We start from the raw sequence: 17,912 nt of genomic DNA on the forward strand, positions 1-17,912 counted from the left end.
TAGATAGGCCCCCTGACCCTGTTGGTCATGGTGAGGTTACTCCAGCTGTTGGTAACCTCTTTGGGTAAGCTGTGGGTGACCCTGGCTAAGACAGGATTAGCAGAGGTGGATACCTCTAGTCCCAAGATAAAAAGGATGGGTGAATACACTAACAAACCAGACAAGAAGCAATTCAGATTCGGTCCGATCACTGTTGAGGTAGGTAAATTCCCCAGAGGAATGACCTAGTCAGGAGGATGTAAGGCAGAGTAGGGCCTGCAACCAACAACCTGCTTCCCTACTCTTCCTCACCTGACAGACTAGGAAGACTCTCTCAGGTTTGGCTGAGTCTCATGGCCTGTGGGCTGGGGGAGGGAGAGGAGCTTGTGTAGGAAACTGGCACTTGTTGCAGTTACCCCCTCCTCCCCCACCCCTCCCCCCCCCCAAACATTTTGCTTGATATTGATGCTGACTTGACAGAGTGTGCTGGGATCCTGCTAACCAGGCCCCAGCACCAGTGTTTTTCCCTAAAAATGTACCATTGTTTCCACAATTGGCACACCTCTGGCACACAGATAAGTCCCTTGCAAAAGGTACTAGTGGTACCAAGGGCCCTGTGACCAGGGAGGGTCCCTAAGGGCTGCAGCATGTGTTATGCCACCCTAAGGGACCCCTCACCAAACACATGCACACTACCATTGCAGATTGTGTGTGTTGGTGGGGAGAAAAAGGCAAAGTCGATATGGCATCCCCCTCAGGGTGCCATGCCCACAAAACAGTGCCTCTGGCATAGGTAAGTCACCACCTCCAGTAAGCCTTACAGCCCTAAGGCGGGTGCACTATACAACAGGCGAGGGCGTAGCTGCAGGAGCAATATGCCCCTACAGTGTCTAAGTCCATTCTTCAACATTGTAAGTGCAGTGTAGCCATATTAAGTCTATGGTCTGGGAATTGCTCATTACGAACTCCACAGTTCCATAATGGCTTCACTGAATACTGGGAAGTTTGATATCAAACTTCTCAGCGCAAAAAAAACTCCTAATGATGCCAGTGTGGGATTTATTTAAAAAATGCACACAGAGGGCATCTTAGAGATGCCCCTTGTATTTTACCCAATCCTCTAGGGTAGGACTGACTGGTCTGTGCCAGCCTGCCACTAGCAGACAAGTTTCTGACCCCATGGGGTGAAGACCTTTGTGCTCTCTGAGGCCAGAAACAAAGCGTGCTTTGGGTGAAGGTGCTTCACACCTCCAACCTGCAGGAACTGTAACACTTGGCAGTGAGCCTCAAAGGCTCAGGCCTCATGTTACTGTGCCCCAGGGCACTCCGGCTAGTGGAGATGCCCACCCCCTGGCCAAAGCCCCCCTATTGGTGGCAAGTTTGGCGTGAAACATAGGAAAAACAAGGAGGAGTGACCACTTCAGCTAGGACCACCCCTAAGGTGTCCAGAGCTGATGTGCCCCCGCCCCCCCCTTGCAGAATCCCCCATCTTGGTTTGGAGGATTGGGACCAATAGGGATAGGAATGTGCCCCCCCTCCACATAGGGAGTGGACACAAGGAAGGTGTAGCAACCCTCGGGGACAGTAGCTATTGGCTACTGCCCTCTGACCCCTGTAACACCCCTAGTTCTTGTATTTAAGGACTTCCCTGAACCCAACTCACCAGATTCCTGGCGACCTACAAGAAGAAGGACTGTTTAGCTGAAACCCCCAGCAGAGCGGAAGGAAGACTACAACTGCTTTGGCCCCAGCCCTACTGGCCTGTCTCCTGCTTCAAAAAACCTGCAAAAGAACAGCGACACATCCCTCTGGACCAGTGACCTCTCCCAAGCTCCAGAGGACTGCCCTGCACCCTAAAAGACAAAGAACTCCTGAGGACAGCGGCCCTGTCTAAGAAAAACCTACAACTAAGGACTCCCACCTCACTCCGGATGCATAAGTCCTGACCACTCTGCACCCGATGCCCACAGCCTGTGTCCAGGTGGTCCTCCCAGCTAGAGAGGGTCCCCAGGCGATTGTGAGCAAGTGCCCACCATGGGTTGACCCCTCCATGATGACGCCTGCAGAGGGAATCCCGAAGATCCCCCTGGCCGCAAAGCTCCGGATGAAGATATGCGATGCCTAAAGACACACTGCACCCTCAGGGACCCCAGGCCTTGGAGAATCCAGCACCCAGTGCAGCCACGTTCAGCAGGCAGCCCTCCTCCCTGTCCAACCTGGGGTGCCCGGGACACCCCCCTGGACCTCGCCTGCAGCCCTCTGAGTGACCCCTGGGGTCCCCTCCTAGAGTAGCATTGGAACCTTGACATGCTGTGTGCACCCTGCACCAGGCCGCCCCTGTGCTGCTAAGGGTGTGCGTTTGGTGCCTACTTGTGGCCCCTTCAGTCCTCCTCTAATCTTCCGTGGTCTGCCTTCCGAGCCGCGGGTACTTACCTGCAGGAAGGCCTGATCTTGAGTACCCCAGCCTCTATAGGAGCCCATGTTAAATTTGCTCATCTTTGACTTCTTCACCCGGCCAGCCCCGTGTTGCAGGTGGTGGGTGTTTGGGGTTAATTTGAACCCCAACCGGTGGACTTCCTAAAACCCAGAGACTGAAATTGTAAGTGTTGTACTTACCTGCAAAATTAACTACCATTTTTTTCTCCCCAGGAACTGTTTCTGAAAATTGCACTGTGGCCATTTTCAAAACAGATTATTGCCAATCATTCAAAAACTGTATAACTTATCAATTTCAAACAAAATACTGTTGATACATGTGTAAAATACGAATCTGTAGAAGTATTTACCTGCAACTTGAATCTCGTGGTTCTAAAAATAAATTAAGAAAATATATTTTTGATACATGAAAACCATTGGTCTGGAGTCAAGTCATTGAGTGTGTGCTTCTTCTAATGTTTGTGTGTGTGTACAACAAATGCTTTGCACTACCCTCTGAGAAGCCTAACTACTTTACCATACTACCACAAACGGGAGCATTAGTATTATCTGTTATTGCCTCTTATAAGTCTCTGGGGAACCACTGGACTCTGTGCACACTATATCTCAATCTCATTTTGATATAGTATATACAGAGCCAGCTTCCTACAATCACTTTCCTTGCTTTCTCACATGTGCAAAGGCTGTCCAAACCCACCCAACTGGCTCTGAGAAAATATACTTCTGTGGAATGTCTACCTACTGAAATATAATATAGTTGCAATCTTGTATAATTATTTCTTTCATTAATAGTCACAGATAGTGACTTGCCCTCACCCTGTACATATGCTGTGCTAATAGACTTTTGTACAGTACACTTCTGCTATTGACGTGGCTTTGTAGTTTTGTATATAACCATGGGTGTGCTATGATTACTTGCCACTGGAGATACTCAGACAGAAGTATGTGGTTAACAGAGTGTTTGGGATAATTATTGTATGTTTGTGCTGTAGAAATCAGAAATGCCATTGGGCATGGGGTGATGTCTTTGCCCTATTGTTCACCCATGTGTCTCTGTCTACGTTACTCTACCACCCCTCCCCCCCCCCCCCACACATGCCAGATCCAACTTGTCCTCTTATTCCTTTGTTTCTCCCCGCCTTGCATTCTTCTAATTGTTTTGGTGGATTCATGTGAGGGAATGTAACAATGATGTGATTTGAAAACCAGCTTAAGGAAGTTCATTTAGAGGCGGCCACCATTGAGGCGAGGTCATGTGCAAGATGCCTACATTCACAGTTTCGAGTAGAGATCAGGCACTGAAGACTGGGACCCAGTGCACCTGGAGGAGTCTGTCAAGTTGTGGAAGTAACGGTGAACTGAGGCCTACAACAAGAGCTACCGAGGTGTAAGTGGAGGCATGAGCTCAAGCAAAAGGAGTTGAATCCAGCCAGCTATAGCTATCATCGACGGATTGCAAGACATATAGATTGAAGGTGAGGGCGGGGCTTTGAGGAGACCATTTGACGAGAGCCAGCCCTTCCGCACCCCCCTCCCCAACCTACCCACAATTTTTTTTTTTTTTTTTTTTTTAAATCCTCTTCTCGTACTGCTATTGATGTCCTGAGGAGTTTGCAAAACCCTCTACACAGGAACTGTAAACCCATTCTGCACAGGTATTTCCAGCTTACTCTGTCTCCAACAAGGGAACAAAGCCAATATCATTTTATACATCACCTCATCATTTGAGTTGACTGGTCTGCATTCAAACTATTGAACCTCAGTGTGTTACTAAATGTATTTTTTAAATGAAAAAACTTTTCTTTCTGTCATAAAGAAAGGCAGACTTTGGTAATGGGACTGAGTGGCACACCCAAGCTGAAGGAGCCACCACCAGCGATCTTTTGCATTTGGCATTAAAATGGGCTGGGTATGCAGAGTGGGCAATGTTCAGCAACAACAATTAGAGAAACAGGCCTTATGTAATCTAGAATACACAGGGAGGAGCTAAGTGAATGCTCAAGGAAATTCTTGGAGTTCATCTGTCGTTTAAGAAATTGGCAGTGAGACATCTAAACGAGTCAGCTGACGACTGGCACGTCAAGAGAGAGCGTGAGCTGGAAGCAGTGGCAAACTAGAGTACTATAAAACTAGAGGGGATCATAGAACACTCCAGGGTGCCCCAGAAGCACAATGTTTCCGCCAAACCATTTCAGCCCAGGAAAAGTCAAAAAGACCACTAATACAAGAGTCAGAAGAAGAAGAGGAGTGCTACAAGAACAATCCCGAAGCTGCTGTCTGCAAAGGAGTATAATGGCAGGGTGAACTGGTTATTGGAACATTCTGACCCAGAAATGCCCCTGAATGGCAGATTATGAGGATTAAGAATAATTTATACCTGGTGGTGGGCTACTTGACGTTGACGCATGCCCTAGGTAATGGAGGAAGTACCAGTTCATTGAACTTCACACCCTGTATGTAGAACTACCTGGGATAAGTCCATGGAAGAGGGAACTTCTAGGTGTAATTTGTTTTAAAGAGATAAAGGCACACAGTAATACAGTTCCCTTCACATGAGAACAGTAGTGCCACCCCATCCCAGTTTTTTTTTTTTTTGCTTGATCTTGTATTTTTCTTTCAGTGGAGTTGGCATCAAAGAACACCCTAGAGGCGTTCCATGTTGTTATTGTTAAACCCCACGTCAACAAGGAAAGGGCGGTGGCTGTCGAGTTATATGGAGAATGGCATTTGAGGGCATCTGAGATTATAATAAGTGGCACTGGCTGTGGGAGAAGAGTTTATATACCATCTATTTGTAAAATTGTCCTGGCATCACAAATGTTCCGTCTCCTGCTTGTAGTGAGTTTTCGAGTATGTGTAAAGCATGTGGATGCTGTCTTTGCCAAGGGCATGGTAAACATTCCTAAAGGGAGGCTTCCCTCGTTGTTGTATTGTCTGTATGATATGATATTACCCATGTAGTATCTCCGTGCAGTCTGCTTTAACCCTGAGCACTCGGGAAAAGTTTTGCAATGATTGCTTCAAGGGTTGATGACTTCTGCTTAACCACTTTCAGTAGTCAGAATGGAAGAGCTGTGATAAAGATGCTGAACAAATTCTTTAAGTTTTTTGTGGTTAGTGCTCATCCACTTTATTTTCAAATTTATAGATTTGTTGATGTTGTGTTTTTTTTTTATTTTTTATTTTTTTATTATGACTTAAGAGAAGAAGCATTGTAGTTTTGATATGGGAGAGATACAAACCATAGGTTGCCTTTTTAACTGTTTGGAACACTCTTGCAGGTCCTTTTTCAACATTAGGTCTGAATCCTGTGATTAAATGTTAACCTTGTGGTTAATCTGTTGTCTGTGGACTGAGGAGGTATTCATTCTAATCCCTGCTTCCTAAACTGAGCGTGTTCTGTGATCCTGTGCACATTCTTAAATTTTTCAATTCCCCGGTTTCCTCCTGTGCAAAAGACGCACTTTGGAAAGAGCTATCCCTAATAATAAAAGTTTTGCGGAAAAGAACTACTCTTGTTGCAAGAGTTTACATGAAGGTATCTGATGTCTGAAAGATCAAGGGTCTGTGGTTTCTACTTAAATAGAAACCCATGCTGGATTGGATTAGAACGTTTTATTGTGGCATTATGAGAATTTGAATAGGAAGGGGGACAGTGCAGTGGACGAGAACATGTTGCAGTTGACTCACTGCCGCTATTTGGCTATTCTTGGCGAGGTGGAGAATGTTCGAGATGAGGACTTAATTGAGGTTAACACTGTGTCCTGTAGATTAATTTGAGACAGCCTTAATTGCCAACCTCTTCCAATAGTTGATTCTGCATTAATTTATGAGGTGAATGTGTCTGGCAACACTCGATGCAATACTTCAAATATGGATACAAGACTGAACTTGTTTTACACATTTTTTCTTGCATTACCCAGGTTCTCCAGTGGTGCTGCATATCGACTACCAACCACACCACCTTCTACCACCTGCACCATGTCGCGCAGGAGCACGCGCTTGCAGACATCCCGGTACTACCAGGGTGATGAGGATGACCGTGCGAGCACCAGCAGTGCTGGCAGCTCCCTTCTGGGGGGCAGTCAGGCCCTCTACAAGGAGAGCCCCGTCAGGTAAGGGGGTGAGAGGTGGTTGATAAAGGATCCACTCCTCTCCTTTTAGAGGTAGAAATCCCCATTTGAAAATCCTGTCTTTCGGTGGGTTGCAGAGTGAATTGGTAAAGAGAATTAATGAACTGATTACCATTCCTGCACTTTAATCAGAATCCAAAATGTTTAACACTCCTCAAACTCCTTATACACAGATGTACTCTTAGTAAAAGGTTTTGGGATTGTGAAACAGTTGATTGGAGATATAAACCGGAGTTGGTCACTTTTTTGACAAAACTATCATTGTTATTAACATGTTATAAAATGAATAAGCGTTGTAAAATACTTTTCAGTTTAAGAGATTGAATGAGGGTGAAAAGGAAAGGGGAAATAATACCCACTTCTTACCTGTGTGACAGTGGAATGACAACAGCATTGTATGTGTTAAGAGTAGGCAGAATAAACAAGAAGGTAGGGTTAGTAGACCCTGGTGGGACAGAAAAATCCCCTGCATGGTGATGGAGCGCATCCCTGCCCTGACTACCCCAGCTGCATGGAAAACTAGTATTCATGATCCTGATATTTGGTTGTTGGTGAACATGGATCATGCATGTGCACCATGACCATGGCCTGTCTCTTGATAATGTAATCTTTTCGGTGTGGAAGGGTCACACCACAGGCTACCCTCATAGTGGTCGAGGGCTACTGCCCTTGCCAGGCGTTAAGTGATATGACTGCAGTGGTGGCAGCATATCCATTTTGCGTTTCATAAGAGTCATTCGTGTAAACAGGCATTTTTTTCCTGTGTCACTGGAGTGATGCCTATTGGCCCAATCGTTTAAAGTGACATTATGTACTTCAGTCACGCTAGCCCAGCATGATGACTATATGTAGCTCCATCCAGTGTGTGATCTGTGCATGCTGTGTTTTATGTGTGGTGTATGAAATAGAGGCTTGTGGGTTCCATTTTGAAGCACAGGCTAGTTGGAGGTGAAGACTGCAACCCCTGACAGGAGATGCAGATTTCCGACATTCCGTAGGGCTGGGGTAGACCAAACATAGTAGAAGAAGATGGGGAATGGGGTCAAAGCACCGGGTGTGCACATTAAAGCTCTCCTTGACTCCAGGAATTGTTACTGGCCAGTAGGGAGTGGGATCTTGGTGAGGCAAGATGGTGGATTCTGAAAAGGCTGACACTGAAGGAACAGGAAATCATAATAGTGGGGAAAGTTTTAAGCCTTTGAACCTTTTGTGAGACTTATCAGTTGAGGCTGACAGCCAAGTGTGAGCCCTGGTTACTCCCTCAGCCTGTGTTGTGGGTCAGTCGACATATGCAGATGTTCATGTTGTGACAGACTGTTCTTTTGACAAAGGACTACACAGAAGAGAGGGATTTTTAAAGATTAACTCTCATAACACACATTTCAAAGGACCAGAGATTAAATCAAAGCTGTGTCTGGAAAAGGACTATAAAAGTGAAGCATAGTACCCACAAGTGGCTCATCAGCATAGACAAGATCACCACGACTTCGAACTACTGCATCCAGGGCTGGGGCCAAAGATCTGCTGTTCTTCCAGGTGAGGGGCCATCATCCAGGAAGCCAAGAATACTTGCCCTGTGCTTGGAGCACCAGCCTTCTGCCTGCTTGCCAAGACCTGTGAGAAGGAGGCGAGAGTCGAGAGTCTAGAGGGAGTGAAGCCTGTAAGGAGCCTGGTGAGTGGATCCCAGTGAGCGAAGTATAGGGCATCCAGTCCAGTTGAGACTCGTGTTGCGAGAAAGAGAGCTGTCCTCTTTATCACAAAAGTCAGTGACCTCTGTATGGCCGCTGCGAAGTTCTGGGCCATCGTCATTGGAAGAAATATTGTTTGTCCGTCGCCATTGACCCTCCCCCGTCATATGGCAGAAGGAGAGCACTAGGACGTTTGGGGCTGTTGTCAGTAGAAGTAACATCATTGGGATAGTCGCCTGTCCCAACAAACAACTAGGGGCCCATAGGAAAATTGGGGCCGTCGCCCATATTGGAGGAGTCCCCTTGACCATGAAAAGGACTTGAGCAAGCCAACAGGCATCACTGCCTCTGCCCCAATGCCTTACCTGGATGAGCCACAAAGGAGAAGTTGTCTGCTGCTCCTGGAAGCCATCGCAACTGTGATCACCTCAGCGCACCACCCCCGCTGACTATGGAAAGGTGCAATACTCTGTACTAGCACCATAACTAGCTGAACTTCAGTGGCAAAAGAGGGACTGTGTTGCACATTGCTAGCGCAAGCAACACCTGTGAGGGTCATCTTGAGTAAACCACGAGGAACATGTTTGATAGTGTGGCTGATGGAGAGGGAGGGCCTGAGAAACACTGCCTAAGAAAGAGAGAGAGCACTCACCCTGAGAATCCGTAGTCTGTCATTTAGAGAGTTGTATTATACTGTTGAGTGTGTAATAAATACGTTTTATTGTACTAAGAGTAAATATTGAATTGGACAGTCAGATTATTGGAGGCACTGTTTGTGTTGCGAGTCTGGCACTTGTGTTTACCTCCCCTTCAATAGTCTTGGAGTGGTTAACCCAAGATGCCACTGAGAGTCGATTGCTGGATGGGGTAGCACTTGGCCCAGTTGTTCAGGACCTAAAGTAGGCCAGGTCCTGGGATATCAGGTGTAAAAGGCCACAGCACCCCCTGTTGGGTCTCAATCCCTTGCTTGCCCATTGCCCTTTGAAAAGGGTTGTGACAGACACATTCTTGGGATTAGTTTTTGAAATGAGTGTCCCAAAAGAGTGTCTAAAATTGAAATTAAAGCATCCGACAAATGTTCTCGATGTTTGGAAGAACAAGGGACATTAGGTCATATGAAGTGTAGTGGTTACAATACCTTTCGTTTTTGAGTAGGATAGATGTCTGGATAAACGTTTTACACCAATGATGATGCTTTTTAGTATAGCATAAGACCAAACAATGTTATTAGTGTTAGAACAAAAGCAAAACTTTAATTTAATGATTCTAGCTAAACCGGAAATTATTTCACCTGACAAATAAGTGTTAAACACATCAGGAAGCAAAAGTTCTAGCATGTGTTTCCTGCAAAAATAGCAAGCACTACCGCAAATAATCAAGAGACAACTGTGATTTCAGCCGACCGGAGCTCTCGCTCAAAACGGCCAGTTGGAACACGTAATGCGAAATGCATGCAAAACTGAGCAATGTATATACTTTTCCTCAATAGAAGTCTATGGAGTACAAATCTGTTACAGAAACCTGTTACTTTCAGTGAAACCTCTCTAATAAGCAAGTGGCAGGTTCTCGCACAAAAAATGCAAGGCGATCGTGATGTGAAAGATGAAATACATAAACTTCTGACTTGATTATTTCATTAAATCACGCTTCTGGTTGCCAATGTTGAAAACAAACCTAAGCCTTACTGCAAGGATAAGGAAATGTGCAAATGGGCTACCTTGAATAAAACAGCTCCTACCCCTACTAAAGTCATGATGCTTAGTGAATATGTTGAGGTTAAAAGCCACCTCAGATTAATAGGCAAATTATATTTATATTTGATTATAAAACATATTAGTGCTTGTCGTAATGTCCAGTTACAGAGAAATATTGAAACTATAGAAAAAGAAATACAAGATCACTTCTTCACACCTATTCAATCGTGGAAAGTCTCAATACTTCAGCTTTCACATAGTCAGTATTCCTATCCTGATCATCCTCAAAGGTAGCAAGCGGAAAGGTATTGGCAGTGCCATTATTTCCTGAAGTGTGTAGGATGACTGACGTTCTTATTTTTATTAAAATATGCAGAACAACCATAATTAAAAAAATTGTAATGATTATTTCAAATATTTTCGTTCTCCAGTGTCCAGAAATACTGCCCACCCAGGTCCAGATGCCACTGAAGTTAAAAACAAGTCTGTTCTGTAATTTATGTAGTTTAATTTTGCTATCTATTATATAATCTATTTGTTTGTGTATGCGGAGTGAAGTGTTGGGCAGGTGAGTGCAGCGATCAGATCCCACGATATAACAATCCTTATCGCTGCTAATAAGTAATCCAAGTCATCCTGTAGGCGTCTAGTTGATCTACCTAGTGCAGTGGAGTTAGCATTTTGTTTCCTTGATTTTTGATTTATGCATTTTTTTTTTTTTTTTACTTCATCTAAAGCACCTGTTACACTATATGTTGGAATTAGAGCAACATGAATCTAGAAGTAGTATAGGTAGCTAGCTGGTCTACCCCTCCTCCTCTACAAATAGTGATCAACAAAATGTCTTATAGCAGGCATGATATATCCTGAATAACAAATTTCTGTCCAGTCTAAGGGAAGCTGGCAATTGCCACAAGATCCACAAATAAAGTATGCATAGCCATGCCTGCAGATGGCATTTGTGAAACAACATTGCATGGGGAATACGGAATTCATAAGGGGCAGTAACATTTTGGACAACAATGTCATATTTACTGTTTAAGCAAAAACACTAGAGACAGTTGCTTTACAGTGCTCACATCCAAATCTTGGTCCAGTCAATGCAGGATAAGTAACGTCTGGCATGTTCAGGTTGGAAGGATTGTTAAACTTTTCAATGCCCTGATAAGAGCTAAGGGCTATGCCAGTACACTCTGGCATTCAATGCTCATGGTAGAATAGATCAAAGTAAGTGTCACTGTTATTTATGGGCACATCCCTCAAAGGGATGCTACCCTCTACACCCACTGGCAAGTGCGTGCAAATCTAGAAACAAGGAAGATTAATCCTTTGACTGTACTTTTCCGGCAACAGCGCTTAGGAGGAGGGGTGGCTCTGTCTAAGAACAGATTCAGTACAGTTAAGCTTTGAAATGGTTTCCCATTTTCCTCCAATAGATGTGGCCCATCAGCCAGACTCTTAAGGCAGCGGCAAAGATAACTGGCCAGACCCACAGAGAGATCTGGTTTACAAGAAAAGGTTGCCTACCTTATACAAAGGAGGTATGGGTGAGAGGCTGCAGGGGCAGCATTGTGTATTGGTGGTGAGCAGGCAGAGAAGGTGTTCACAGAGGATTTATCCCACCGACTAGTGGCAGGAGAACAGCAGCAACAGTTCCGGCAGAGGGTCTACATCTAGGGTTAGACTGAAGCCCACAGGTGGAAGGAGGACAACTATCCTCTTCTTTAGAAGAAGCTGCTCATTTACAGTAGGATGAGGGGGATCCATGTTTCCAGACCCGACATGTAGCAGCTGTCTTGGTAATGACAAGGACTCAGTAGGGTACCACATCAGTGAGGCTGTGGGGCAGGGCGGGCGCAGGGCCTGCAGCCAACTACCCGCATGCACCCAGCCCCGTGCCACGTACAGCCTTCAGCGGGGGGTTTGCTGCGTGCAGGAGCAATTTTTCCATCAGGAAGCGAACATACTGTTTGCTCTTGCCTGGCGGGAGTTTTAAATGGCTCCCGCCAAGCATGAGCAAACAGAGGTTTCGCGGGCAATAAAACTACTATGTCCCAGACGGTGAGCTCCTCGTGACATAGCAGGAGCCCAGCCCCAGGACCATTTATGGCTGCAGGAGGGTGCCCCCCTCCCTTTGCATTACACAGCTGCACTTCCCCATTTTTTTCAAACAGCCAGGCTCCGGGGGATGGTTCTCTGGGGGCCGTACTGGGCGCGGCAGGGGGCCCCCCAGCCTCTCCCACTAGTCAAACTTTACAGGGGGATTGGGTCCCCGTGGCCGATATCGGCCTGAGGAGGGGGGCCACATGCACCCCCACCCCTAATAATATTAGTACATACAACCTTCTGGGACCTGGCTCACCAGGTGGGGGCACGGGGAGGCAATCTAAAAAAACGAGGGCAGGAGACCGCGCTTGTTTTTTTCCTGTTTGTTTCTTTGTTTGTTTGAATTTCTTTTAACATTTTTGCTGTTGATTATCAGATCCTTTGTGAATTGGCAGCAAAAAAATGTTTTTGGGCCTCCGTGGGGTCCCTGTAGTACCTCACCACCAGGCCTTAGGGTGTCCGGCTATTCCTACCCTGCCCCCTTCTTTTTTTCTTTTCAACTTTTTTCTTGGGATTCCGCTGAGTCCCAAGATAGCTGCCAACACTTCCTGGTTGAATTGTTGGCAGCCAATCAAATCTCACCATGAGATCTGTTGCATCTGCAGACCATCTGTGTCCATAGATACCTATGTTTCTTTTTTTCTTAAATAACTCCAAAAGTACTGAATGGATTTGCACCAAATTACACAAATGGCTCTTTCTGGACCAAGATCTATCTGTCTACCAAATTTGGTGTTGTTCCGTCGTGTTTTGGGACCCCTCTTTTTCTTGGTTCCCACTTAACAAATCACCCCGAACCTTTCCAAACAGCAGCTGAAGTGACTAGTAAACCAGTTTTGAAACTTTTGTAAAGATTGCTGAGTCACTGGGTTCCCTTTAGGAAGTATTTGCTAGCAGGTGCACAATTTAGTTAGCCGAGACCCTTTGATAACAGAAAAAACGGTCCGGGGGGACCAGGGATGGTGGTGGCTCTGATCTTTGCCAGGAGTACTGTGTGTACTCTGATCTTGGCCAGGGATAGTGGATGAGCTCTGTTCATCAAGAAAGGTTCAGCTTGAGCTCTGATTTTTGCCAAGTGTAGTGAATGAAATTGTTGTGGTGTCACACATAGTCTTAGTGCTCTCTTTTTTCCACAAGGCATTATGGAAGCGCTCCTTGGGTGTGAGCTCTGTTCTGTACAGGGATGAAAATTGAGAACTCTTGTTAAACTAGGATAGTGTGTGGGTTTCATACTGTGCATGGGATTGGTTGTAAGCTGTGTACTGTGCCAGATATTTCAGGTGTGATTTATTTTTCAGCGGGGTTGTTCCAAACCGTGCCAGAGGTAGTGTGTGTGTTCTGCAGTGTACCAGGGCTGGTGCATGAGCTTTGTTCTTAATCAAGTGGGTGAGAGAGCTTTGTCTTTAGACAGAATAGTGGGTGAGTTTCGTAACTTGCTCGGATTTTGTCTGACCTTTGTATTGAGAGAGGGATAGGATGCAAACTTTGTACTGTGCCCTGCACACTGTGTGAGCTCTGTCAATGACTAGGATAGAATGGCAAGTGATATCTGTTTTTCTTCATGGGTAGTGTCTTGTGGGTGAGTAGTACTCAATTATGCCATGGGATAGATGTGAGTTATCTTTATTACCAGAGAAGGTTAGTGAGCTATAGGTAAATAAGGACAAGTGTTCGCAGATTCTATCATGCCATAGATGCTGTTTCCGACCAAGGTGGAGTGAAGACTGTACATTGCCCGAAATGTTGTGTGAGCTCTGTTCTTTGCCAGGTGTGGAATGTGAGCTGAGTTCTGTTCGTAACCAAATGAGTTGCCTGGAATTGCATTACAGCTCGGCTTTTCTCCAGGTGGGGGGGATGAGATGTGTTCTTTGTCATGGGCCGTGTGTGTGTTCTGGCCTTTGCCATAGATAGTAATTGAGCGCTTATCTTTACTAGGGATAGTGAGGGATTGTGGGTGATATATGCACTGTGCCACATATATGGTGTGAGCTCCTTTCGGAGGAAGTAGTGGATGAGCTTAGTATTTTTCCACAGATATGGTGTGAACTCTGTTCTTCATAGGTATGGTACAGAAATAACTGGGGAGCTCACTACTGTGTCAGTTATTGGGTGTCAGCTGTGTACTGTGCCAAGAATCTTATGTGATTTGTTCTTCTCCAGGGATGTTGGGTGTGTTGTGTATTGGGCCGGAGATAATATTGGAGTTCAGTACTATGCCAGGGGCTGTATGTGAGCTCTGTTATAACTAAATGGAGGCAAGAACTGTTTTTAGCCACGATAGTGGGCACGTTCTCTAGCTGTTTGGGGATAATGTGTTCCCATCTCTTGTTCTATGAACTCGAATATTTGTTGAGTATGATGGATAAGTCCTCTACTATGCCACAAATGGTTTGCAAGTTGTTTTTTACTATATGGATATTTGATGAGTTCTATATTATGCCACGGTTTTAATGTAAGTTTGGTTCTTCACCATCAGTGGTGGGAAAGCTCCAGTTAAACAGGGGTTGTGGGGATATCTGTGAGGTCTGTAATGTGCCCGGGATATTGGAAAAGCTCTGTTCTGTGCCAGGGAGTATGCACACTGCACTTTGTCAGTTACAATGGATGACCCCTGTACAGCAAAGGGATAGTATATGAGCTCTGTTCTTACCCAGGACCAATTGGTGAGGTGTCCTAAACTGGGAGGGTGGATGAGCTCTGATCTTCTCTAGGTAAGGTCTGTATTCTTTGTATGATATTGTGTCAGTTATGTCCTTTGCTAGGAAATCTAGTGAGCTCGGATCTGTGCTGCAATTGACAGGTGAGTGCTGTGCACTACTGTAGGCCTTTCTTGCAGTCTTAAGAGGAAACTGCTTAGTGTGGACAGGAAACTTTGCTTACTTCCTGCATTTGTCAGATGAACGGAAACTGAGCGGGAGGCTCTGACCGCCTCCTTTTACCACCATCGGCAACATTCATCATCATACTGAGACACCTATCTGCGTATCGATCTCATTCTTAAAAAGAGTGAACTTCACTCTGTCATTGCACCTACCCATTACCTAGTAGCGAATACGGTCTTACCCAAAGCTGTTTTGCCATCAAGTGGTGAGGATGAATTTGTGGTGGCAGCATGTCATTCTGTTTATTAGCGATCTTGTGTGCATGTGATTCCAGCCAGTGTTAGGGGTATGTGATATGTGTAATGTTTTCATTCCCTGACCCATGTTCTGCTGCACCACTGGTTATGTGTCATATGGTACTTTAGCTTTTCTGTGTGAGAGGATGGATGCCTGTGTGTTTTGGAATAACAGTGTGTTACAGGCATTAACTCTCTTGCTAACTCATTGCAACCATATCCTCTGTGTTTTCAGGTTTTATTCTAGTCCATCCCCGTTGCTGTAAATGGCTACTAGGCTTGACTTTTCAGTGTTGAATTCTAGAAAAGGTAATCTTTCTCTGTCCAGATGTGGTTGAAGTTTGGCTTCTGCAGAAATCAAAAAAAGTGTTGGGCCCTGCCTGGGCTTCTCCAGGCACTGTAATTGTGTTCTAACTGAGTGCAGCTGCATCAAGAGAGGCTTTGTTCAGGGTATTCCATCAGGAAATCATGCCCTTCTGACTCAAGGGGACATGCAGGTCATAGCAGCACCAATGAGAGAAACTGACTCCTCACTTGATGACAGGAAAGTTCTCCTAGGCCATCTCGAGAAATTAGCATAGATTTGTCATGGCACTGATACACGAGTGGCTGGTTGTGCTATTGTGCATTAATTCTTCATTTCCATACGTAGCTTGTATCTTCATGGGTTTATTGCTGAAAGAGCTTTAGAGTTGTGGTACAATCTGGAGGAGTGGCCCCATGCTTTAAAAACCCCTTAGACCTAACGTTTTAACAGAAAAGATGATTTCTTACAACACAAGTGAACCATATCTAAACGCAGAAAAAGCCATGAACCATTCTTATTTACCCACAGGGTATGATTATGAGGTGGGGATCACTTGCCAAGAGGCTTCTTGGGTCTCTCTAGTCACAGTGTGTCCCCTACAACTGTACCACAAAGGTAATTAAGTGCAAGACTTAAACTATGTTTGCAGATTATAGTACTAGTTACATCACATTTGAAAATACTGTGTCACAATCTTTGTAAAAGCTTTCCATCATAGATTATTTGATGGTTCTTAGTCGGCTGATTTGTTTTTTTTGTGTTTCAGGTTTGTAATATTTCTTGGGCGGTTTGTGCTACATCACTTAGCCAACAATTCACACAGGGTTGATGCTTCACTCCCCTCCCTCCCTCCCTCCCTCTCTTTGTGCTCAGTTGAAAAACGGTCTGTTTTTCAACAGAAACCTCAAATGTTTGTTACTTCCTGTAGCTCTAAGCTAGACTTTTTTGTGCTACTACCTCAGTTAGATTTTTTTTTTCACCTTGGTCTGGTTTCCTTCCTCTTTTTTCTTTGTTCCCTGCTGGAGCTTCCACCAGGTGCCTGTGTGCAAGGGCAACAATAGCCCTCTGCAAATCTAGCCCCTGTATATCTTATTCATTCACTGAGATGTTTTCAGTGAGGGACCTAAAACTTTTAACAATCACTCTTTGCAGGTTTGACACACATTTGATTTACATGTGAATATTCCATGTGTTTCTCCCTTTCCATATTCTTGGTTTCCATATGAATGTTTCAGCATGGATCCTCTGTTATTTTCATTTGAACTGTACTAGTTTCACATACAAATGTTTAATTCTTTCTAAGTAAAGCCTTGCACCCAGCACTATATCACCAAGCAAGGGAGGGATGTCCACATTGACTTAAAGTAAGCACACACTAAGCAAACTGAAGCAAATCTTAATAGTTGAGTCCTGGGCTAATGTAGCAAACTCTAAAGTTCCCTTCTGAGTCTAGTGTCACAGATGGAGACAAAAGTGCCAACATTCATTATCACTCTTGCTGTAATGCTTCACTATTTCACGTGATGGACCATTTCCATTTTCACAACACCAAAGCCTTCTCTTCCCTGCCTACAGCAATAGCTCTTCTGTAGATGCGGAGCTCTCAGTGTTTTCTTTGAATGTTTCCCAGATTTTTGTGAGCAGGTTCCATGTGCAACTGTAACTTAACTAAGAAAAGCATGGAAGAGATTAGTGGGTTTCCACTTAAGCATACTTCAGTTGAATGCATATACGGTCCCTGAGCAAACAAGACGGAAGAGGGCGGATGAAATATCATGCATGAGCTGCCCCCAGTCATGTTATAACATAGACTCTTGTCCAGTTGGGGTAGATGGACTTTATGTCAGTGATGGTAACTGTGAGCAGCCTCATCTAAAGAGGCCTTCTGGAAACATTCCACACAGCTCTGTTACCAGGTCGAATTTGCCATTGGTCTAGAGCTGTGTTATGATAATTGTTAATGCCCATTGTTCTGCCATTCCTGACTTTCTGATTGACTCTGTTATTTACTGGCTTCTCATTACCAAAAGCTGATTTGGTCATTCTTTGGGACCTGCCTTGTTTATTGTTGTCCAAGAAGATTCCAGAGGTATTCGAGTACTTAGACAAAGCAGCAAGAGGGTGTGGGGAGGTGTTCACTTTTTATAAGCTGGCCATACCCATTTGCTCAGTTACCAAAAACAACCTATCATTGGGTATTTAGTGGCCGAGTTAGAACTATCTTGCAAGGATAGATCATTGATTATCTTGGTGTACACCTCCCAAATGGAAAACTTTGAAGCTGAAGCGATAGGGCATGTAAGAGGTACTAGGATTTCTAACACACTAATGTAAAAACTTGGCGTTATGAATTTATGGTTTGAAGATAGCTAAGACATGGTGGACTTACAACGCATAAGCACCAAAACACATAATCAGTGGCATGTTCTGGGTTGGTTGTTATTCTGTATG

At 44.8% G+C, this 17,912-nt stretch overlaps 1 protein-coding gene across 4 annotated transcripts in view; it reads left to right on the forward strand.

Annotated features, from left to right (window-relative positions):
- The window catches only part of SUN2 (Sad1 and UNC84 domain containing 2), a 177,495-nt gene that overhangs the window by 14,000 nt on the left and 145,583 nt on the right, over positions 1–17,912 (forward strand). For all 4 annotated transcript variants that reach the window (XM_069231309.1, XM_069231308.1, XM_069231310.1 and 1 more), the window contains exon 2: positions 6,339–6,530. In XM_069231309.1, coding sequence (XP_069087410.1) covers positions 6,397–6,530 — 134 coding nt within the window. In that variant the 5' untranslated portion in view covers positions 6,339–6,396. The remainder of the gene's footprint in view (positions 1–6,338; positions 6,531–17,912) is intronic.

The sequence above is a fragment of the Pleurodeles waltl genome, chromosome 4_2 (assembly GCF_031143425.1).
Source record: "Pleurodeles waltl isolate 20211129_DDA chromosome 4_2, aPleWal1.hap1.20221129, whole genome shotgun sequence".
Classification (NCBI taxonomy): Eukaryota; Metazoa; Chordata; class Amphibia; order Caudata; family Salamandridae; genus Pleurodeles; species Pleurodeles waltl.